The 24,580-nt window shown below is 44.0% G+C and overlaps 1 protein-coding gene across 1 annotated transcript in view; it reads right to left on the bottom strand.

The window, feature by feature from the left end:
* The window catches only part of LOC141134184 (NXPE family member 3-like), a 29,880-nt gene extending 5,632 nt beyond the window's left edge, over nt 1-24,248 (bottom strand). Inside the window, exons 1-3 of the mRNA XM_073623767.1 lie at nt 24,171-24,248; nt 5,026-5,246; nt 1,915-1,988 (exon numbers count right to left, since the gene is read on the bottom strand). Coding sequence (XP_073479868.1) covers nt 1,915-1,988; nt 5,026-5,246; nt 24,171-24,248 — 373 coding nt within the window. The remainder of the gene's footprint in view (nt 1-1,914; nt 1,989-5,025; nt 5,247-24,170) is intronic.
* Nucleotides 24,249-24,580: the final 332 nt, after the last annotated feature.

The following is a 24,580-nucleotide window of genomic DNA, read 5'->3' as shown; positions in this document are numbered from 1 at the left end:
GAAAGGCTTGCTACATGTGGAATCACTTCCCTTGTGAATCCCTGGGTTTGCTGATGTACTCACTCTGTCCTCTTTGCTCCCTACTGCTCATCAGGCAAGATTCCTTTCAAACCGTAATGCTGTCAGGATCTTCCCAAGCCAGCCCAAGCCCAGCCTGGAGGCAGAGCCCCCCAGACCCAGGGGTCCCTCCTAGGCCACCAACAGACTCCTCAGCACTGAATCTTCCACCTGACTCCCCTGCTTGCATGGCTCTCCCATATTTAAGGCCTGCCATATTTAACTACCCTGCCAGGGCACTCTGCCTGGGGCTTGGCCAAGTTCCCTTAAAGTAGAACTATGGGCAAAACTTTTTTTTTCATTTTGGATAGAGAAAAGGGGGGCTATAACTTCTGCCAGAATTTTTTTTGCCATCTGTGTCCCATTGCGGAGATTTCCCTTCACTTCCTGTCCCATAGCCGAACAGGAATTGAGAGGAAATCCCTGCAAATGAAGGGAGTTCTTTGGGGACCCCCAGCTCACCAGAACTAGGGTCCCCATTGGAAGATTTCCCCTCTATTACTTCTCTGGGAACAACCCAAAATCTGGAATTTTCTTTTACTTGCACTTTTAATGATAATGGTAAACAGGACAAATAGAGAGGGTGAATCTCCCTAATGGTGGCACAGACAGCAATAAAAGCTGACAGGGGTTCTAATCCGTCTGCACTCTGTCCAAAACAAAAAAAAGTTTTGCCTTTAGTTATACTTTAAGTATGGAGATCAGTCCTCCTGGCCTCAGCCCACTAACTGCCAGGGCTGAGCTCAGCCCTTCCTTCTCAAAGCTGGCCGCTCAGCTGTTGGCTAATTGCCAGCTCCCTTCTTTCTACAGTGACTCACCTGTTGATGATATCCTGCTCATCAGTCCTGCCTACTTAAGCTGTCCAGCCCAGATGATCTCTGCCTTCGCCTTGGTAACATCTATAGAGACACTCTCCTGTGTTCCTGTTAAAGACTTGCTTGGCTGACATTCCTTCTGGCTCCATATCCATATCGGTTCCTGAACTCTGGCTATGTTTTGACTACATTTACTCTGTTTACCTTTTTATTATTATTATTAAACAAGTGTGATTTAACTGTACTTCTGTCTCAGTCTGATTCATGGTTTCTGACACTTACTTCTAGAGGTTTCTTCCATCCACCAGGGTGAGGTACCAGAGACCTGCCTCTGTAAGTCATCCAGCCTAACCTGCAGTAAATCCTGACCCAATTTCAGACTCACAAATTAACCATGAATCATAACATACATTTTCACACTTCACCTAGAAATGGCAGTAAAAAGTACAATTATGGAGCCTTTAGGCTTTATCTTTACAACATGTATTTAAAGTGCATACTTTTTTTACTTTCAATAGAGTAGAAAACTAAAATCTTGTCATGTTTTAAAAATTGTTTATGTCTTTGATGGACAGATTCATATCCTCTTTTTATCCACGTGACCATTGTCACCTGGATACAAAATGACGGTTGATCCAAAATTTTACAGCTGTTATTGGAACAGTGGAGACACCACTTCCAGTCTCAGCTATCTAAGAGGGTATTTTCCCTCACTTCAGAGACATTTGCTCTGATTTTCTATCATGTTTTTGAGGCAAGAAGTAGGGAGAAATCCAATCCAATAGAAAACATACAGCAACAAAATCAAAAACAAAAAAACCTAACAAGTGTTTTTACCATTCCCTATTTAATTAAAATAAAATTATATCTTTGAGCATGAAGACTTGATTTAATTAGGAAAGCTCCTTTATACACATGAACTGACAAATATCTATACAAAAAAATAATAATAATAATGGTTTGATAACGGTTTGGCACATGGTTCGAGTGTTATTCGGTTACATTTGATAGAGAATCATGTTTTTGAAATGTAAAGACCTACCATGTATGAAATTCTTCTGAGGAAGGACGTTAAGCGACCCAAGTTTTGATGGGATTTCTTGGTCAATGAGTGACCTAACAGGGTCGAAGAAATAAGGTTTTTTAAAAGTTGAAACCGTGGCATTTATTCTTTAATAAATCATATGGCGTCATTAATAAATAAGAAATAATAAATAAGAAATGTTGGACAGAAAATTTGTATGCCCAGTTGAGTATTTTAGTCACTATAATGGCTTTATTTTTTCTAGTTTGTGTGAAAAAACAAACCCCTGCTGACGCTTTAGTGATCTCCTGCTCTAACATTGTTCCAGCAATTTTGCCCAGTATCCCCTCATTGGGGTTGGGGGTGGTTCTGCTTTTTAAATTCATTGCAGACATACCTGGGATGTTACTTCAGTGCCTTACATTACTTCCTGAGCAAACAGCCTTTGACAGTTTTTGTGAGCTAACTGTCCCATCCTTCTGTCTGGTTCTAAAATAGTCTTGCCTGCTGTCCAGCCTGATCTCTAGCCTGAACCTAACCACATCTCTGTATTATTTTGGAACTTTTCTAGCTTGCTGTCTATTTGTCATTTGTTCCCCAGGAAGTCAAATAGTTGTAACCTAAGATTTGTCAAGCAGCCATGACCAATCAACTTTTTTGGGGGAAAGGTTAAGATTGGGGCTTTTTAAAAGCGTTGTGGGCACATATGTACTGCCAGAGATGCCTGGGATTCACCACAATGGGAAAAATTAGAGGACAAAAAAATGAGAACTGTTGAAAGTTTGGTGGATTCTTAACTATTTAATGCTCTAGAATTTACTTTGTACATCTACTATTTTCCATATTGGGTGCAAAATGCCAGGATCCCATGTCAGTTTGACACCCAAGGTCTAGATCTGAGTAGCTAAGGAAGAGCCCTGGGACCATTCTAATTTTTTTTAACACAATTCTGAGTTTCAAAGCCAGAATTCTGAAATTAAAAGTCAGAATTCTGAGATTAAAAGTCAGAATTCTGAGTTTCAAATTCAGAATTCTGAAAATAAAACTTCGGCCCATCCAGAAATGTATTATACATACAGGTGCATCACATAAAATTAGAATATCATCAAAAAGTTAATTTATTTTAGTAATTCAATTAAAAAAGTGAAACTCGTATATTTTATATAGATGCGTTACATACAAAGTGATATATTTCAAGCATTTCTTTCTTTTAATTTTGATGATTGGCTTACAGCTAGTGAAAACCCGAAATTCAGTATCTCAGAAAATTAGAATATTACATAAGACCATTAAAAAAAAAGAATTTTAAACCACTAGCTGACCAGCTCACACAGATATGCTGCGGCAGGTCGGCTCTCCTGCGCGAATCGCTGTACCTGTACGGTGGCTCGTGCAAGCGCAGTAGCGGGCAGGCGCGCACTGCCAGCGGCACGCTTTCATTCCCGCTGCATGCTGCGGGAGCCTGCCCATGGGTCGGGCTGACTCGATGTCTGCCGGCGACCCGCGATCGCCTAATACAGAGGCAGAACGGGAATCTGCCTTTGTAAACAAGGCGGATCCCCATTCTGACAGAGGACATGACAGAGATCTTCTGTTCCCAGTCATTGGGAACATTGATCTCTGTCATGTCCCAGGCAGCCCATCCCTCCTACAGTTAGAACACACCCAGGGAACACACTTAACTCCTTGATCGCCCCCTAGTGTAAACCTCTTTCCTGCCAGTGTCATTTATACATCGATCAGTGCATTTTTATAGCACTGATCAATGTAATAATGTCACTGGTCCCCAAAAAGTGTCATTTGGGGTCAGATTTGTCTGCCACAATGTCGCAGTCCCACTAAAAATCGCAGATCGCCGCCATTACTAGTAAAAACAATGAAAAAAAATAAAAGTCCCTAAATCTATCCCATAGTTTGTAGACGCGATAACTTTTGTGCAAACCAATCAATATACGCTCATTGCGATTTTTTTTTTTTTACCAAAAATGTGTAGAAGAATATACATTGGCCTAAACTGATCTTTTTTTCGATATGTATTATAGCAAAAAGTAAAAAGAATTGTTTTTTTTTTTTTTTTCAAAATTGGCGCTCTTGGTTTATAGTTCAAAATATAAAAACTGCAGATCAAATACCACCAAAAGAAAGCTCTATTTGTGGAAAAAAAAGGATTTCAATTTTATTTGTGAACAGCGTTGCACGACCGCGCAGTTGTCAGTTAAAGAGATGCAATGCCGTATCGCAAACAATGGCTTGGTCATGAAGGGGGCAAATCCTTACGGGGCTGAAGTGGTTAATACAGAAATGTTTATTTACTGAATAGCTGACTTTGGACTTGATAAAACACAGTGGACCATCACCAGCAGATGACATGGCTCCCCAAATCATCACTGTCTGTGGAAAATGTTGCATCCCATTTGGAAATCAAGGTCGCAGATTCTGGAAGAAGAGTGGAGAGGCTCAGAATCAAAGATGCACGAGGTCCAGTGTGAAGTTTCCAGTGGTGATTTGGGGAGCCATGTCATCTGATGGTGTTGGTCCACTGTGTTTTATCAAGTCCAAAGTAAGCGCAGCCCTCCATAAGAAAATTCTACAGCACTCCATGCTTCCCTCTGCAATGAGAATGAGATTAAAAGTCAGAATTCTGACGTTCAAACCCAGAATTCTGACTTTCAAACCCAGAATTCTGACTTTTAATTTCAGAATTATGACTTTCAAACTCAGAATTGTGCTTCATAAATTTTTGGTTGGCCCCAGTGCTCTTCCATAGAGTCTTTTTTCACCAACTGCTATAGCAGCATTTTTATTGTATAATTTCTTGTTAGTAATGTATGTAAACAAAAAATGTTACACTGTAATTTGCTGCTGTATTTAGTCGCAGAAGACTTGAATGTAAGTTTTATTTGATCTGGAAGAAGATGTCCAGCCCTGGACCGCAGAACAGCAAATCAGCAGAAAATAGCACAGGGCGAGTATTGCAGAGAGTGAGTGTTTTTTTTTTTTTTTTTTTTTTTTTTTTTTTGCAATTAAAAACTTGGGAACTGGACTTGGGCTTTGACTAAACTTTACTATATTATCACAACCACTTATTGATTTATAAACAGTATTGCAGAAAAAAAGTAAAAAAATTACATTGAGAAGAATGGCTTCTCTTCTTTGCTTAGGACATTGCGTCTTCCTCCAGTTGAGTGGTAAAAATAGGAGTCGCATGGGAGAACTTTTGGCCGCTGACACACCCACTTTTCTCCATTGCGCTGATCATAATATTCACAGACGTCCTGCCCAGGCAGATCAAAATTGCATTCAACCACTTCCTGGGTCCCGTTTTTCTCAAAGTAGCCATTAAAGAATACCTGTAAGACAGAAGTAAACACATTCAGTCTAACAAAATGTCCGTAAGGATTTCCAGTGAAGGTAGAAAAATAACTATATTACTGGAATTTATCCTTGTAGTAAAATAGAATTCTCTCTACCCACTACGACTCCAAATGTAACAAAAGTAAAACTCCCAGTACGTTGTTGCATATAGTTGATGCTATGGTTGATCTGTGTATCTCTTAGTACACTGCCAATCAAATGCAGCCATTTTTCACTTTTATTCAGTAATGCTACATTTCACCAGCAGATGGAGCAAGAGGTGATTTTTTTTTAAATTGGTTATTGATTTATTTATTTTGATTTATTTATTTATTTCAGGTACTGTCACAGTGTGTTATACATATATATATATATATATATATATATATATATATATATATATATATATATATATATATATATATATATATATATATATATATATTGCACATTCACATCAGTCGCTGCTGTCAAAGAGCTTACAATCTAATGTCCCTAACTCACATTCATACATACTAGGGCCAATTTAGACAGGAACCAATTAAGCTACCAGCATGTCTTTGGAGTGTGGAGTACCCGGAGGAAACCCACGCAGGCACAGGGAGAACATGCAAACTCCAGGCAGGTAGTGTCTGCTAGTTGGGATTCGAACCAACAACCCCAGTGCTGCTAGGCAGATGTGCTAACCAAACAAAATGATCTCTCGAACAGTGCCGCCGGCTATAACCAGTGGTGCTGTTTAGTATATTCTGATGGCGGGGAAGTCTCCCATTTGTTCTAATGATCCTGCCAGTAATCCGGCGAGCTTATGAGTTCCTGTGTAGTCCACAACATTCGCTTAAGGGCTGTACATTTGGGCCAAATATCAAGCGGCATCGCCAGTCCACTAGAAACCGGCCAATATTCGGGCCCATGTGTACAGCAGCCGGTCCGACAGAAGCTGTTCGACCAGCTTCTATTGAAGGGGCATGACCAAAAAAAGATCTGCCGATCGCCACCGATAAGCGATCTTAGCCAATGGCTGAGAGCACTGGCCAGTATGTTCTGACAGGGGTATAATACAGCTCCCCCACCACCACCACCACCATGTTATGGTAAGTGGAACACCAGGCAGATATAAAAGACACATTATTCCAGTTCTAAAACTGCTTTTCTTTTCTTTTCTTTTCTTTTCTTTTCTTTTCTTTTCTTTTCTTTTCTTTTCTTTTCTTTTCTTTGCTTTGCTTTTCTTTGCTTTGCTTTGCTTTTCTTCTTTGCTTTTCTTTTCTTTTCTTCTTTGCTTTGCTTTTCTTTGCCTGTTTTCTTTGCTTTGCTTTTCTTTGCTTTTCTTTTCTTTGCTTTTCTTTTCTTCCTTGCTTTGCTTTTCTTTGCTTTTCTTTTCTTTGCTTTTCTTTTCTTCTTTGCTTTTCTTTTCTTTGCTTTACTTTGCTTTTCTTTTGTTTCCGATTTTGTAAAGTCAACTCTAGCATCTGCACAGCACAGATGAGAGCTTAGAGAGGACCATGTGTGTTACATAGACAGGAATCTGCCAGTTGGAAGAGAGGGTAGAGACTGAGAGAGGAGCTTATCATTGTGTGACAGGTCTGTGTAAAACACAGGACTGGATGGACAGAAATACAAATTGTTTGGCAGGTAAAACAGCTACCGTTTTTATATTGTATCTATGTGTATTGAGCTGTTTGCTTAGAGTTCAGCTTTAAAGCTTGTACGAAGGTGTTTGCTGCCGCACAGGCATGCTGACACTTCTCCCTTAGTAAGAACATACTGTATAATAAAGTGTTACTAAACCCAGGAGCCTGCATTCACTATATCTGGTCTCCCACAGTACAAAGAACATGGATATGCAATTATTTTAGTAAATATAAACTGCTAAATATCTTTTCTCATCATCGGTATATAGCAGTCTTGTGACTTCTACCAGTATAAGGCCGAGCACTGGTTAAAGCTTGTAGGAGGAGTTTTCATTCTCCTCTGACTGTCCTATGAGGCTGCAGGACCCCTGACCCTCTGTCTGGATAGAGCTGATTGGCCTTGTGCTAATCACATGCACCTTCCTAAAGATAAAAAAAACTCTCTCCAGCAATACATACCAAACTGAGCATGTGCAGAGTGCCTCCTAGGGCTCTATTCTCTCAGGAGATGGATTGGGGACAGTAAAAGAATAAGCAGATCAGAGAAGACAGGATCAAACAGCCTTTTTTGCAGAGGATTAACCCCTTCCACAGTGAGTATAACAAGCATGCTATACTGCATATACACACTGATTTTATTGTTGTGGGTTTAATAACACTTTAAATCCTTAATCATAGCTTAGCTATGATTAACCATTTTCCGATCGTCTACCGCAGATGTGCTGTGGCAGGTCGGCTCTATTGCGTGAAGCAACATACCTGTATGTCATTTAGTACAATAGACACTGGGGGAACGAGCCGCTTGGACAGAGGGGATGCCAATTAGCATGTCCGGCGGCCATCCAGGATGGTTCCCCACAGAGGCAGAACGGTAATCTACCTATGTAAACAAGGCAGATTGCTGTTCTGACAGGACAGAAGAGAGAGATCCTGTGTTCCTGCTAAGCAGAAACACGGATCTCTGTTTTCAGACCATCCCCCAGTTAGCAAGCATCCCTTAGATCAGTGATGGCGAACCTTGGCACCCCAGATGTCTTGGAACTGCATTTCTGAGCTACACTGCAGAGTGCATGGGCATCATGGGAAATGTAGTTCAAAAGCATCTAGGGTGCCAAGGTTCGCCATCACTGCCCTAGGGACACACTTAACCCTTTGATCGCCCCTGATGTTAACCCCTTCCCTGCCATTGTCACTAGTACAGTGACGGTGCATACTTTTTTAGCACTGATCAATGTAATAAAGGGGCGATTAACTTGGTGTTATTCCCTTACCTGCACAAACGTTTGTAATATACTAATTTATTTTAGGGGCTGCTCGTTATGAGGCTATTAACCATATTGGTATGAAGAATTATAATAAACTGTGCACCCTACTGTTTTAAAACATTAAAGCGGAGTTCCACCCAAAAATGGAACTTCCGCTTTAAGCACTCCTCGCTCCCTTACATGCCCCATTTGGCATGTCATTTTTTTGGGGGGGGAGTGGGGGCTTCGTTAGCAGGGGGACTTCCTGTCCCACTTCCTCCTTCCGCCAAGGCGACTCCTCCTTTCACCTTAGGCGGTCCCCTCCCTCTAGGCGATCTCCTGGGACACGTGACAGGTCCCAAAAGGTAGCCTGTCCACCCCGGGAGTGCAGCGCGCCTCGCGCATGCACCGTGCGTGCCCGGCCGTGAAGCCGAAAGCTATCATGGCCGGGTGCCCAGATTGGCAATGAAGGCGCCGGCAGAGAGGAAGGGGAGAGGAGCGACGCTCCGTTCGGCCGCATCGCTGGACCGTGGAACAGGTGAGTGTCTGTTTATTAAAAGTCAGCAACTACACTTTTTGTAGCTGCTGACTTTTAATAAACATAAAAAGCCTGGAACTCTAACTTTAACATCATAAAATGCAAAAAAAGTCCAATATCATAAACGACCACTAGATGTCACTAGCGGATTGGGCATGGGTTATATACCATAAGTGAACGTGCAAATTGTACCTCTAAAGTGCTTATAAACAAATGTACAGAAATGACATACATAAAATTGTATAGAAATACATAAAAATGCCACCAGATGTCTCCAATGGATATATAAAAAAAAGTTGAAAATTGAAAATTACAATTAAAGCGCAGTGTCCAAAAAATGTATATTATTCTGTGAAAGTGCAGCGTCCAAAAGCTTCCATCAAATGATTTTCAATGGTGGATAAGATTTCATTGATCCAAGAGTAAAGTGACTAAGGGACTTCCTCCACCAACACAGGTCACACAGCCTACTCACCGAATTTATACGACCTCCCCTATTACAGGAGTCATATATAGAAGACTTGCAAAGGATTACTCCTGATCAGCGATTCAGCAAGGACACTCCAAAGGCAGATTGAATCAAAGGCCACCAGATCTCCAGACATCAATAAGGCAATATAAGGAAGAAACAGTCTCCCATGGTGAAGTACGGATGGTTTATTAACCACTTCCAGTCCAAGGCCCATCATATGACGTCCTGGACTTTGAGTGGGGATATCTGAATGATGGGTGCAGCTGCAGTCATCATCCAGATATCATCTTTTGGCAGCGATTTTGTGCACCTTAAGAACAATCATAGCGGCGGTTCAGCCGCTCGATTGTTCTTACAGGTTGTCCCCTTCCACCGAATCGGTCGTCGCCGGAAGTTGAGATTTCAGGTGGTCCCCAGTCATCCCTTTGCCCCTCGGAGGCCTGTTATGATGTCACCTCCTGGCCGGCGGATGTAAACATTGCTGGGGACTCGGCTGGAAAGGCCAGGACAGTTCATTTTTATTTTTTTTTTCGATCTCAGCCTTTCCAGCCTGGAGGAGAGATGTGGGGTCTTGTAGACCCCACATCTCTCTATAAAGAGGACCTGTCATGCACTATTCCTATTACAAGGGGTGTTTACATTCCTTGATATAGGTATAAAAGTGATCAAAAAAAATGTAAAGAGAAAGTGTAACAATAAAAAAAATAAAGGTAAAATAAACAATAAAAAAAATGTAAAGAGAAAGTGTAACAATAAAAAAATAAGGTAAAATAAACAATTAAAAAAATGTAAAGAGAAAGTGTAACAATAAAAAAAAAGGTAAAATAAACAATTAAAAAAAAAAATATAAAGCTCCCCCGTCCCGACGTGCTCGTGCACAGAAGCGAATGTATACGTAGGTCATGCCCATATATGTAAACAACGTTCAAATCACACATGTGAGGTATCACCACGTGCGTTAGAGCAATAATTCTAGCCCAAGACCTCCTATGTAACTCTAAACAGGTAACCTGTAGAAAATGTTAAAGTGTCACCTATGGAGATTTTTAAGTACCAAAGTTTGGCGCCATTCCATGAGTGTGCACATTTTTAAAGCATGACAGGTTAGGTATCTATTTACTCAGCATAACATCATCTTTCACATTATACAAAAAAATTGGACTAACTTTACTATTTAGTTTTTTTAATTCATGAAACAGTTTTTTTTTTTCCCAAAACAAACGTGTTTGAAAAATTCCTGCACAAATACCGTGTAACGTAAAATAAGACCGCCATTTTATTCCCTACAGTCTCTGCTAAAAAAAAATATTTATAATGTTTGGGGGTTATTCCTGGTTTGTTTGATTCTGAACTATACATGTTAATTGAAATAGCTGGGCACATTGGCCTCTGTTTCATGTTCTTCAATGTAGGAGCCGAACGGTCTGCTTCTGAGGTCCCCTGTTATAGTCTGTTGCTTACTAGGCTGAGGAGGGGGGAGATCACTGTTTGTATTGTTAATTGTGCTAATTGGAACACCTTTTGTCTCTCCTAAGAAACCCTTGTGGGATGTGTTTCAGGTCTGAATTTAGCCCAAGATTCGGTCTGAAATCGGATCTGAGCGAGGACGCACCAAACTCCTGCTGTGAGACGCTGCGTTCTCATATGTGAACCCAGCCGGAAGCTTTTGGACACTGCACTTTAATTCTAATTTTCATTTTTCAATTTTCAACTTTTTGATATCCACTGGAGACATTTTTATGTATTTCTATACAATGTTATGTATGTAATTTATGTACATTTGTTTATAAGCACTTTAGTTCAGTGGTTCTCAACCCTGTCCTCAAGTACCCCCAACAGGACATGTTTTGGGAATTTCTCTTAGATAAAATAAGATAAAATAGCTGTCCAAATGACCAAGCCATTGACTCTGATTTAAAGCACCTGTGCAAGATAAAGGAAAACCTGAAAACGCCTGTTGGGGGTACTTGAGGACAGGGTTGAGAATCACTGCTTTAGAGGTACAATTTGCACGTTCACGTGTGGTATATAACCCTTGCCAAATCCACTAGTGAATCTAGTAGACATTTATGATATTGCACTTTTTTTTTTTTTTTGCATTTTATGATGTCACTGTAATAATGTCACTGGTTCCCAAAAAAGTGTCACAAGTGTCAGTTAGGTGTCCGATTTGTCCATTTTGTAGAAGCGATAACTTTTGTGTAAACCAGTCAACATAAACTTTTTTTTTTACCAAAAATATGTAGCAGAATACACATTGGGCTAAACTGATGAAGAAATTAGCACCAGCATTCCCCTGTACGCCCAATTTAACTATTTTTTACATACTTCTCCCTTAACCTTTAAGGGATGGGAGGGAACGTAGAAAAGATGTGAGTAGGGATGAGCTTCGTGTTCGAGTCGAACCCATGTTCGACTCGAACATCGGCTGTTCGATCGTTCGCCGAATTGCGAACGTTATGGGCCGTTCGCGCTAAATTCGTGTGGCGCGTCACGGCCCATAATTCACTGCGGCATCGCAGTGCATTGCTGGCTGATGATTGGCCAAGCATGCACTATGACCCGCATGCTTGGCCAATCACAGCGCCGTCAGTAGAGAGAGCTGTAATTGGCCAAAGCCAGGGTGGCTTTGGCCAATTATGGCTCAGGGGATTTAGTACACACCCCACACTATATAAGGCCGCCTGCACGGCGGCCCTGTGTAGTGTGTGTTCCGGTGTGCTGAGAGATAGAGAGAGAGAGAGACAGTGTCATTTGATTTGAGTTAGATAGATTAGGCAGAACAGTCAGTCAGTTAGCTGCACTTACAGTGTATTGTGTATATATATGCATCCCAGGTGTTGCATATATATATATATACACTGTATTCAGTTTAGCTAGATCCGTTCCTGTTATCTTCTATCTAGACTATTTACATTTAATGCAGTGCGTCCTGCTCACAGTGTTCAGCTAGATCCGTTCCTGCTATTTACATTTAGTGCAGTGCGTCCTGCTCACAGTGTTCAGCTAGATCCGTTCCTGTTATCTTCTAGACTATTTACATTTAGTGCAGTGCGTCCTGCTCACAGTGTTCAGCTAGATCCGTTCCTGCAATTTACATTTAGTGCAGTGCGTCCTGCTCACAGTGTTCAGCTAGATCCGTTCCTGCTATTTACATTTAGTGCAGTGCGTCCTGCTCACAGTGTTCAGCTAGATCCGTTCCTGTTATCTTCTAGACTATTTACATTTAGTGCAGTGCGTCCTGCTCACAGTGTTCAGCTAGATCCGTTCCTGCAATTTACATTTAGTGCAGTGCGTCCTGCTCACAGTGTTCAGCTAGATCCGTTCCTGCTATTTACATTTAGTGCAGTGCGTCCTGCTCACAGTGTTCAGCTAGATCCGTTCCTGCTATTTACATTTAGTGCAGTGCGTCCTGCTCACAGTGTTCAGCTAGATCCGTTCCTGTTATTTACATTTAGTGCAGTGCGTCCTGCTCACAGTGTTCAGCTAGATCCGTTCCTGCTATTTACATTTAGTGCAGTGCGTCCTGCTCACAGTGTTCAGCTAGATCCGTTCCTGCTATTTACATTTAGTGCAGTGCGTCCTGCTCACAGTGTTCAGCTAGATCCGTTCCTGCTATTTACATTTAGTGCAGTGCGTCCTGCTCACAGTGTTCAGCTAGATCCGTTCCTGTTATCTTCTAGACTATTTACATTTAGTGCAGTGCGTCCTGCTCACAGTGTTCAGCTAGATCCGTTCCTGCTATTTACATTTAGTGCAGTGCGTCCTGCTCACAGTGTTCAGCTAGAGCCGTTCCTGCTATTTACATTTAGTGCAGTGCGTCCTGCTCACAGTGTTCAGCTAGATCCGTTCCTGTTATCTTCTAGACTATTTACATTTAGTGCAGTGCGTCCTGCTCACAGTGTTCAGCTAGATCCGTTCCTGCTATTTACATTTAGTGCAGTGCGTCCTGCTCACAGTGTTCAGCTAGATCCGTTCCTGTTATCTTCTAGACTATTTACATTTAGTGCAGTGCGTCCTGCTCACAGTGTTCAGCTAGATCCGTTCCTGTTATCTTCTAGACTATTTACATTTAGTGCAGTGCGTCCTGCTCACAGTGTTCAGCTAGATCCGTTCCTGTTATCTTCTAGACTATTTACATTTAGTGCAGTGCGTCCTGCTCACAGTGTTCAGCTAGATCCGTTCCTGTTAAATTCCTACTGACAGGCAGGCTTGTCTGGTTACAGTATATAAAGCTACCTGAAGAAAATTACAGGTGTTCTATTTGATCCTATTAGTACCACGGTCAGGCAGCTAGACTATTTACATTTAGTGCAGTGCGTCCTGCTCACAGTGTTCAGCTAGATCCGTTCCTGTTATCTTCCTACTGACAGGCAGGCTTGTCTGGTTACAGTATATAAAGCTACCTGAAGAAAATTACAGGTGTTCTATTTGATCCTATTAGTACCACGGTCAGGCAGCTAGACTATTTACATTTAGTACAGTGCGTCCTGCTCACAGTGTACAGCTAGATCCGTTCCTGTTATCTTCCTACTGACAGGCAGGCTTGTCTGGTTACAGTATATAAAGCTACCTGAAGAAAATTACAGGTGTTCTATTTGATCCTATTAGTACCACGGTCAGGCAGCTAGACTATTTACATTTAGTACAGTGCGTCCTGCTCACAGTGTTCAGCTAGATCCGTTCCGGTTATCTTCCTACTGACAGGCAGGCTTGTCTGGTTACAGTATATAAAGCTACTTGAAGAAAATTACAGGTGTTCTATCCCAGCTTAGTGCAGCTACAGGCCATTAGTATGTCTGGAAGGCCAAGAAGGAGAGGCAGACAGTCACAAGCCAATAAGAGAGGGCAAGCAGGCTCTGTGTCTAGTGCTGGTCGTGGAGACGGTGCATCCTCATCAGCACGTGGCTATGGGACACGCTTGGCCTTTTTTTTGGCAGCTGGCCGTGTTGAGCCGCAACATGCGGAAGACTTGGTCGAGTGGATGACCAAGCCGTCCTCATCCTCCTCATCCTCTCTCACCCATGCCCAGGGTGCTTTGTCTGGCAAAGCAGCGGCCTCTTCCCTCAGCTCAATGTCATCAGTGACTCCTTCCCTAGCTCCACCATGTCCTCATGAGGATTCCCTCGAACTGTTTGACCACAGTGTTGGGTACATGCTCCAGGAGGATGCCCAGCGTTTGGAAGGCTCTGATGACGATACTGAGCTCGATGAAGGCAGTAACATGAGCACGGACAGAGGGGGTGCCCAAGAAGGACAGCAATCTGGCAGTCATGCTCCCCCTGCTGCAGCATACTGCCAGGTTTGCTCCAGTGATGAGGAGGGAGGGGATGATGAGGTCACTGACTCAACGTGGGTGCCTGATAGGAGAGAGGAGGAGGAGGAGGAGGAGGAGGCGGCGGCACATCACCAACGAGGCAGGATGCCCTCCAGGGGCCAGCCTAAGGGCAGCACATTGACTGCATCACACCCCAAAGCTCCACATGTGCAGGGCGCTGCAGTCTCTGCGCGTTATTCAAAAAGTTCTTTGGTGTGGGCCTTTTTTGAGACGAGTGCATCAGATCGCACCGCTGCTATTTGCAACATATGTCTCAAGCGTATCTCGCGTGGCCAAAACATCTCCCGCTTGGGTACCACATGCTTGACCAGACATATGTTGACCTGCCATGCAGTTCGTTGGCAAGCGTATCTAAAAGACCCACACCAAAGAACAAAGAGGATCTCTCCTTGCTCCTCATCAGCTGAGATTTCCAACCCCACTAGACCTTCAGTCCTCTCTGAGACCTGCAGTGAGAGGAATGAAGGTGTAGAATTAGGTGTGTCACAGCCAAGTACTTGTGGGCAATCTGCTTTTGGTACACCGACGTCAGATTGTACCAGGCAAATTTCCCTGCCCCAGCTGCTGCACCGCCGAAAGAAGTTTGCTCCCAGCCATCCACATGCCCAGCGGTTGAATGCTAGCTTGGCAAAATTGCTAGCACTTCAACTGCTGCCTTTTCAGTTGGTAGACTCTGCCCCCTTCCGTGAGTTTGTGGAATGTGCGGTTCCTCAGTGGCAGGTACCCAAACGCCACTTTTTCTCACGGAAGGCGATTCCGGCTCTCTACCGGCATGTGGAAGGCAATGTCCATGCCTCGCTGGACAGGGCGGTCAGCGGTAAGGTGCATATTACCGCTGACTCATGGTCCAGCAGGCATGGACAGGGACGTTACCTAAGTTTCACGGCGCATTGAGTGACTCTGCTGGCAGCTGGGAAGGATGCAGGACAAGGTGCAGTAGTGTTGGAGGTTGTTCCGCCACCACGCCTCCAAAATGCTGATTGTGACACACCTCTCTCCTCCACCCCCTCCTCTTCTTCTTCCTCCATGGCCTCTTCCTCGGAACCAGCGGTGCTCCGTAGGCGTTCAAGGGGCTACGCAAGTACGCAGGCCAAAAGATGCCATGCGGTGCTTGAGCTGGTGTGCTTGGGGGACAGGAGCCACACTGGGGCAGAGGTTCTGTCAGCTCTGCAGGGGCAGGTTCAGAGGTGGTTGACGCCATGCCAACTTAAGGCAGGAATGGTGGTTTGCGACAATGGCACCAACCTCCTCTCTGCCCTCCGACAGGGACAAATGACCCATGTGCCCTGTTTGGCTCACGTCCTTAACTTGGTGGTGCAGCGGTTCTTGGGCAGGTACCCGGGCTTACAGGATGTCCTGAGGCAGGCCAGGAAAGTCTGTGTGCATTTCCGCCGGTCATATAATGCCAGTGCTCGGCTGACGGACCTCCAAAAGGAGTTTAACCTGCCCAAGAACCGCCTAATCTGTGACATGCCCACCAGGTGGAACTCAACGTTGGCCATGCTGCAGCGGCTGCACACGCAGCAGAGGGCCATCAATGAGTACCTGTGCGACTATGGCACCAGGACAGGGTCAGGGGAGCTTGGTTTTTTTTCCCCACGCCAGTGGGCCATGATCAGGGATGCATGCACTGTCCTGTCACCATTCGAGGAGGCCACGAGGATGGTGAGCAGTGACAGTGCATGCATCAGTGACACTGTCCCCCTTGTCCACCTGTTGGAGCACACGCTGCGCGGAATAATGGACAGGGCACTTGAGGCAGAACAGAGGCAGGAAGAGGAGGACTTCCTTAGCTCTCAAGGCCCCCTTTATCCAGACAGTGTTCCTGCGTGCCCGCCGATCACACAGGAAGAGGACGAGGAGGAAGAGGAGGAGGAGGAAGATTGTGTCAGTATGGAGGTGGAGCCTGGCACTCAGCATCAGCAGCAGTCTTTAAGGGATCAGTCCCAAAAAACACATGGACTTGTACGTGGCTGGGAGGAGGTGGCTGCGGACCATGTCGTTCTTAGTGACCCAGAGGACTCCGGACCGAATGCCTCAGCAAACCTACGCTGCATGGCCTCCCTGATCCTGCAAAGCCTGCGTAAGGATCCTCGTATTCGTGGTATCAAGGAGAAGGACCAATACTGGCTGGCAACCCTCCTTGATCCACGTTACAAGGGTAAGGTTGCGGACCTTATCTTGCCATCGCAGAGGGAGCAGAGGATGAAACATCTTCGGGAGGCCTTGCAGAAAGGTCTGTGCAACGCGTTCCCAGAGACTGGGAGGTTACAAACTCCTGTTTCTGGACAACGTGTTGCTGAGGCTTCGGTCAGTCAAAGAAGGAGCGGTGGAGAAGGTGGCCATCTGACCGATGCGTTCAGACAATTTTTTGGTCCGCAGCCCCAAGGTATGATCGGTTCCAGCAACCATCGCCAGCGTCTGTTTTACATGGTGCAGGAATACCTAGGGGCAAGATCAGACTTGGACACCTTTCCCACCGAAAATCCTCTGGGTTACTGGGTCTTGAGGATGGATCACTGGCCAGAGCTTGCACAGTATGCAATTGAGCTACTGGCCTGTCCTGCATCCAGCGTTCTTTCGGAACGCACATTCAGTGCTGCTGGAGGCGTGGTAACCGATCACAGGGTGCGTCTGTCCACCGACTCGGTCGATCGGCTGACCTTCATAAAAATGAATGAGTCTTGGATCACCACCAGCTACCAAGCACCTGATGCTGATGTAACCGAATAATTTTTTTTGAAATCTCAGATCCCTTCAAAGACTGCCTATGCTGATGCTGAGTGACTATCCCTGAGTAATTATCCTCTTCCTCCTCAATCATCACGCTGATAGCTTGTAAGAACATTTTTGGTTCTGGGCGCCACCACCAGTGCCTAAGGCACAATTTTTCAGCCCCTGTTTAACAGGGGCGTGTAATTACAATTTTTGATGTAATACTTTGCAGCAGGGCTCGTTCCTGCATTCCAACTAGAGTGTCTGTGAGGGGTTGCAGTGTTGTGGCACCAGCACCAGTGCCTAAGGCCCAATTTTTCTGCCCCTGTCTAACAGGGGCGTGTAATTACAATTTTTGATGCAATACTTTGCAGCAGGGCTCGTTCCTGCGTTCCAACTAGAGTGTCTGTGAGGGGTTGCAGTGTTGTGGCACCAGCACCAGTGCCTAAGGCCCAATTTTTCTGCCCTGTCTAACAGGGGCGTGTAATTACAATTTTTGATGCAATACTTTGCAGCAGGGCTCGTTCCTGCGTTCCAACTAGAGTGTCTGTGAGGGGTTGCAGTGTTGTGGCACCAGCACCAGTGCCTAAGGCCCAATTTTTCTGCCCCTGTCTAACAGGGGCGTGTAATTACAATTTTTGAAGCAATACTTTGCAGCAGGGCTCGTTCCTGCGTTCCAACTAGAGTGTCTGTGAGGGGTTGCAGTGTTGTGGCACCAGCACCAGTGCCTAAGGCCTAATTTTTCAGCTCCTGTTCAACAGGGGCATGTAATTACAATTCTTGATCTAATATTTCACAGCAGGGCCCTGTGAGGGCTTACAGTGTTGTGGCCACAGCAACACCTAAGGCCCAAATTTCTGCTGAGTATATAGGGCAGGACCCTACTTTCAAACATCTAACTTACAAACGACTCCTACTTGCAAACGGAAGGAGACAACAGGAAGTGAGATGAAATCTACCCCTAGGAAGGGAAATTCTCTCCTGTAAGAGTTAATATGGGAAAACAATTTCTCCTTTCCACTGATGCTTTCCAATCCTTGTTCCACAAAAAAACCCAAATTTTCAAAAAACATTTTTCATTGGGACAAAAAAGTGAGGTGAAATCTTCTGAAGAGGAGGAAAGACAGCAAAACAAATGTCACAGGGGTGATAACCCTTCCCTATGTTTTCCAAAAAGCTTAGAAAAGATTTTTTGGCTGGAGCTAAACACGTTAAAAATGTTCAAAATTACAAACAGATTCTACTTAACAACAAACCTACAGTCCCTGTCTTGTTTGCACCGCCTGTATACTGCTGTTCAGAGTATATAGGGCCTGGTGGCCCCACACCTTTCCTTATTTTAATTTGGGTGAGGGGTTCCCCTTAATATCCATACAAGACCCAAAGGGCCTGGTAATGGACTGGGGGGTACCCATGCCGTTTGTCTCACTGATTTTCATCCATATTGCCATGACCCGACATGACATTAAACCCGCAAGCAGTTTTAAATGAGATTTTTTCCTTTAAAAATGACATTTGGTGCAGGGACTGTTCTAAACATGGGAAACACGCGTCACTTTACAGGCATACTATAGACACCCCCCAGGTACGATATTTAAAGGAATATTTCACTTTTTTTTTTTACTTTAAGCATCATTAAAATCACTGCTCCCGAAAAAACGGCCGTTTTTAAAAGTTTTTTTTGCATTGATACATGTCCCCTGGGGTAGGACCCGGGTCCCCAAACCCTTTTTAGGACAATACCATGCAAATTAGCCTTTAAAATGAGCACTTTTGATTTCGAACGTTCGAGTCCCATAGACGTCAATGGGGTTCTAACGTTCGTGCGAACTTTCGGTCCGTTCGCGGGTTCTGGTGCGAACCGAACCGGGGGGTGTTCGGCTCATCCCTAGATGTGAGAGAGAAGACCTGAAAGATGTAACCAGGGTTGGGTTGGGCTTTCTCATTTGGGGAGCAATACTCAGGCAGGTGCTGAAGGCCTCCACTCTGGAAATGCAAAAGGATGAAGAAAAGAACTTGGAAACCTATATGTAAATCTGTGATGGATTTCTAATGTGACAGACCTAACCAAGATAGGGCTTCTGGAGAGAATTAGGAGGAAGCCTCTTACCCACTGACCGGGGCTGAGGCAGAAAAAATGTCCCAGCCCAGGAAAGCAGCCGAGAAACCAGCAAGTTGTCACACAGTGATCCCCAATAAAATGACAAGCATGTACAGTAGCCCACATTATTGGTATAAATTAATATATGTGAATAAATATGCATGAGTGAGTCAGTGAAAGTGTACATGTTCATGGGTGTATCCAAAATTCCAAGAATAAACAGGATAAGTGGAACAGCAAGAAAAAAAAAGAAAAAAGAGGAAGAAAAAAGAAAAAAAAGGGAGAAGATGCAGGGATGTAATATTGAAACAAATGAACCAGAAACATGGATTCCAAGCTGGGATAAGTGAGAAAGTGAAGAAAAATACAAATAAACCAAAACCAAAAACACATGGTGAAATGAAAAAAGGTGGGATGGTGCCTGAGCAACTGAAAATAAAAGTGCATGAGTGAAATCACAAAAAAGATGTTCTAAATCTCACCTGTGAGAGGAATAAAAAATTCCAGTGCTTCTGTAGTAGATGTGGTAATGACAATGACCTGCTGGCTCCCTACTCTTATATCCAGGACTTGGGCGGATCCCCAACGTCATGCTGGACGCCAAACAACAGGGATGGAAAGAGTGCAAGCCATATCTGGCGCATGCACTGGAAATGATTGAACACCCGTCCATCGTGGGCGGCAGCTAGAATGGATCCTCTCCGCATCGCATCGCCACTGGCGTAGCTAGCGGGTTATGATGGCATGACGCCGATGCGTGAGAGGACACGCCCGCCCACACCCCATCAGGGATGGGGAGAGAAAGCAATGTCATGTTATGATATTGTGTCCTTTGTATTCACGTTTGTAGGGGCAGAATAGTCTAGTCATCCAGGTGGCCAATTAAGGTAATGTTTAGGGTACATCAGTTGTAGTAATTATGTTACAGTTTGTATTATTAGGGTAATATGATCAGGAGGGGGGAATGTCCTCCTATGACAGGGGTGTTCAAACTTTTTTAAAGAGGGTCAGATTTGATGGAGAGAACATGCGTGAGGGCCGACCATTTTGCCTCACATTCTTTGAACCATTAAAATTTGGTCTAAAGCCGCATAGACACAAGCGGAATGTCCGACAGAAAAAGTCCAACGGAATCTTTTCATCGTCTATTCTGATCGTGTGTATGCCTCATCGGACTTTTTTTTTGTGAAAATTCTGATGGACCTAGAAATGGAACATGGAATATTTCGGGAAAACCGATTGTCTGTATGCTGTTCCGCCGGACCAAATACGACGCATGCTCTGAAGCAAGTACGAGACGGAAGCTATTGGCTACTGGCTATTGAACTTCCTTTTTCTAGTCCCGTCGTACGTGTTGTACGTCACCGTGTTCTGGATGGTCGGACTTTGGTCGGACTTTGGTTTGACCGTGTGTAGGCAAGACCGCTTGAATGGAATTCCGTCGGAGTTCCGTCGGAGAAACCTTTGGAGTTTATTCCGACGGCAAAACTGGTCGTGTGTATGGGGCATTAGTGTGTTCGTCCGAGCACTAATACACTGCCCAACAAGAATTCTCTTGCCTTTGTGGCTGTGTGTTGTGAACAGATGAGCTTGGGCGTGTTATTTGGATATATATATATATTTATATCTTTTGTAGCCCCCAACGAATCCCTGAACGCCGCTCAGGATTAAGGATGAGCTCAGGCATGTTATTTGGATATACCATATTTATCGGCGTATAATATGCACAGGCATATAGCACACACCTTCACTTTAAGAGGGAAGTTTCAGGAAAAAACATGTTTTAAATAAAGAACTGTGAAGCAAGGGTCAGTCCCCATCAATGCAGCCTAATCAGTGCCCATCTGCAGCCTCACAGGTGCCATGAATGCAGCCTCACCACTGCCATGAATGCAGCCTTACCATTGCCTGAATTCAGCCTCACCAGTGCCATGAATTCAGCCTCACCAGTGCAATGAATGCAGCCTCACCATTGCCATGAATGCAGCCTCACCATTGCCATGAATGCAGCCTCACCATTGCCATGAATGTAGCTTCACCTTTGCCATGAATGCAGTCTCACAAGTGCCATGATGCAGCCTCACAAGTGCCATGAATGCAGCCTCACCATTGACATCAGTGCAGCCCTGATGCCCATTTGTAGCATCAGAGGGGACAGGAAGGGGGCAGGACAGACTACATAAGGAGAATCTCCTGTTTTCTCCGTGGCCTCTTTAATACAAAGTCCCGCCCTCTTATGATAGACAGAACAGTCCTCCAATGGCAACCCAGGATGTGACTTCCTATTACAGAGGCCACTGAGTAAACAGGAGATTCTATCGGCCCTAGTCCCGTCCCTTCCCTGTCCCCTCCGAGGCAGCCAGAATATATATATTTTGTGGCCCTAGCGCTCTGGGATTCATTGGGGGCCACAAAAGATATACCGTGGGGACAGAAAGTATTCAGACCCCCTTACATTTTTCACTCTTTATTATATTGCAGCCATTTGCTAAAATCATTTAAGTTCACTTTTTTTCCTCAGTAATGTACACACAACACCCCATATTGACAAAAAAACACAAAATTGTTGACATTTCTGCAGATTTATTAAAAAAGAAAAACTGAAATATCTCATTGTCCTAAGTATTCAGACCCTTTGCTCAGTATTTAGTAAAAGCCCCCTTTTGATCTAATACAGCCATGAGTCTTTTTGGAAAAGATGCAACAAGTTTTTCACACCTGGATTTGGGGATCCTCTGCCATTTCTCCTTGCAGATCCTCTCCAGTTCTGTCAGGTTGGATGGTAAATATTGGTGGACAGCAATTTTTAGGTCTCTCCAGAGATGCTCAATTGGGTTTAAGCCAGGGCTCTGGCTGGGCCATTCAAGAACAGTCACTGAGTTGTTGTGAAGCCACTCCTTCATTATTTTAGGGTGCTTAGTGTGTCATTGTCTTGTTGGAAGGTAAACCTTCGGCCAAGTCTGAGGTCCTGAGCACTCTAGAGAAGGTTTTCGTCCAGGATATCCCTGTACTTGGCCGCATTCATCTTTCCCTCGATTGCAACCAGTCGTCCTGTCCCTGCAGCTGAAAAACACCCCCACAGCATGATGCTGCCACCACCATGCTTCACTATTGGGACTGTATTGGACAGGTAATGAGCAGTGCCTGGTTTTCTCCACACATACCACTTAGAATTAAGGCCAAAAAGTTCTATCTTGGTCTCATCAGACCAGAGAATCTTATTTCTCACCATCTTGGAGTCCTTCAGGTGTTTTTTTAGCAAACTCCATGCGGGCTTTCATGTGTCTTGCACTGAGGAGAGGCTTCCATCGGGCCACTCTGTCATAAAGCCCCGACTGGTGGAGGGCTGCAGTGATGGTTGACTTTCTACAACTTTCTCCCATCTCCCGACTGCATCTCTGGAGCTCAGCCACAGTGATCTTTGGGTTCTTCTTTACCTCTCTCACCAAGGCTCTTCTCCCCAATAACTCAGTTTAGCCGGACGGCCAGCTCTAGGAAGGGTTCTGGTCGTCCCAAACATCTTCCATTTAAGGATTATGGAGGTCACTGTGCTCTTAGGAACCTTAAGTGCAGCAGAAATTGTTTTGTAACCTTGGCCAGATCTGTGCCTTGCCACAATTCTGTCTCTGAGCTCTTCAGGCAGTTCCTTTGACCTCATGATTCTCATTTGCTCTGACATTCACTGTGAGCTGTAAGGTCTTATATAGACAGGTGTGTGGCTTTGCTAATCAAGTCCAATCAGTATAATCAAACACACTGGACTCAAATGAAGGTGTAGAACCATCTCAAGGATGAGTGCCACAGCAAAGGATCTGAATACTTAGGACCATGTGATATTCCCATTTTTCTTTTTTAATAAATCTGCAAAAATGTCAACAATTCTGTGTTTTTCTGTCAATGTGGGGTGCTGTGTGTACATTAATGAGGAAAAAAATGATTTTAGCAAATGGCTGCAATATAACAAAGAGTGAAAAATTTAAGGGGGCCTGAATACTTTCCGTCCCCACTGTATATGTGCAAATTACCAGTGGGTTCATATGAAACCGGAACGCGGGCCGCAATTGGCCCATGGGCCACACTTTGGACATGCCTGTCCTATGGTATATATTTGGTGTGAGTTTGTTCAAATAAAAATTCCATGTTCCAGATTTGTAACTGAGCTAGTCTCACCTGGTTCTTGGTTACAACATGTGGCTGTAATATTTGATATCTGAAGGTCCAGATTGGAGGAAGCTGTATACTGACAGAAGCACTCAAGTGGAGTGCGATAGGGTTCCGTGACAACTACCAGTTGTGTTGACAGTTTAAACTGTTATTATGGTAAATTAGCTGTTTGTGAAGTCTTGCCTTTATGAATAGTTATATAAAGGAGCTGGGGCCAATCATTTGATTTTTAGCCCAGAACATTTTTAGCCCAAAACACATTTTTGATAGATTCATCTCCCTTTAATTTCAATGGGGTTCAGCATCCAAACTACTTTAAAGTTTGCTGAACCCTGCTTGAACCAGTTCAGCTCATCCCTGTTGATCCCTGTTGATCAGTTGCTTGACTGAAGTATACTCCTCAGTAGCTGGATGGGCTGTGTAATGTGGGCAAGTGTGGACCAACGGTAGTAGCATTACGGTTTTGTATATTTTAATTGTTCACTGATGTAGGCAAGGCCTTCAAACTGCAGTGAATACACCACAGAGCAGATACCCAAGCAGCTTAATGATCAAAAATGTGAGTATCTGCTTTAGAACAATTTCTCTAACATCAAAATTTATTAAGATGAAAACTCTCTGTTTATCAATATAAGCAGCACAGCTTTCTTGGAGAACATTTTCATTATTATCTTAACCAACCATGTTGCATTGCATTTATCTGATCAATTGTATTACCTTGTCTGGTCGAGTATCCCTCTTCTGATGCAAAATTTCGATAGCTTCACTGGAATGCATGAGTCTAACAGAGATCATAGTTTCTCCAGACCACTGAAAAATAAACCTTGCTGTATAGGAACCATTATTATGGTCTGTAACGGAGCCACTCACTCCGGCTTTCAGACTCAAGGAGTGAAGCTTTACGTGAAATAAATCCCCGCCATATTTTTTTGTCCGACGTTTGTGGTCCTTAGCTATAATTAGAACCTCCAGTGATTCACCAATCATATAGGAAGTCTGAGGATTGATTATAAAATATTGAGAAGTGTTTGGGTGGGTGGAAAATTCCAGTGATGTGTTGGTTGGAGCCAGGGGCCATTCAATCATCTTCAGAAGATTGGTGAGTTCCTCACTTTGAGGGCTGGTCA

The sequence above is a fragment of the Aquarana catesbeiana genome, linkage group LG03, assembly GCF_042186555.1.
Source record: "Aquarana catesbeiana isolate 2022-GZ linkage group LG03, ASM4218655v1, whole genome shotgun sequence".
Classification (NCBI taxonomy): Eukaryota; Metazoa; Chordata; class Amphibia; order Anura; family Ranidae; genus Aquarana; species Aquarana catesbeiana.
The sequence above is the reverse complement of the archived record's forward strand: the minus strand, read 5'-3'. Positions and strand labels throughout refer to the sequence as shown.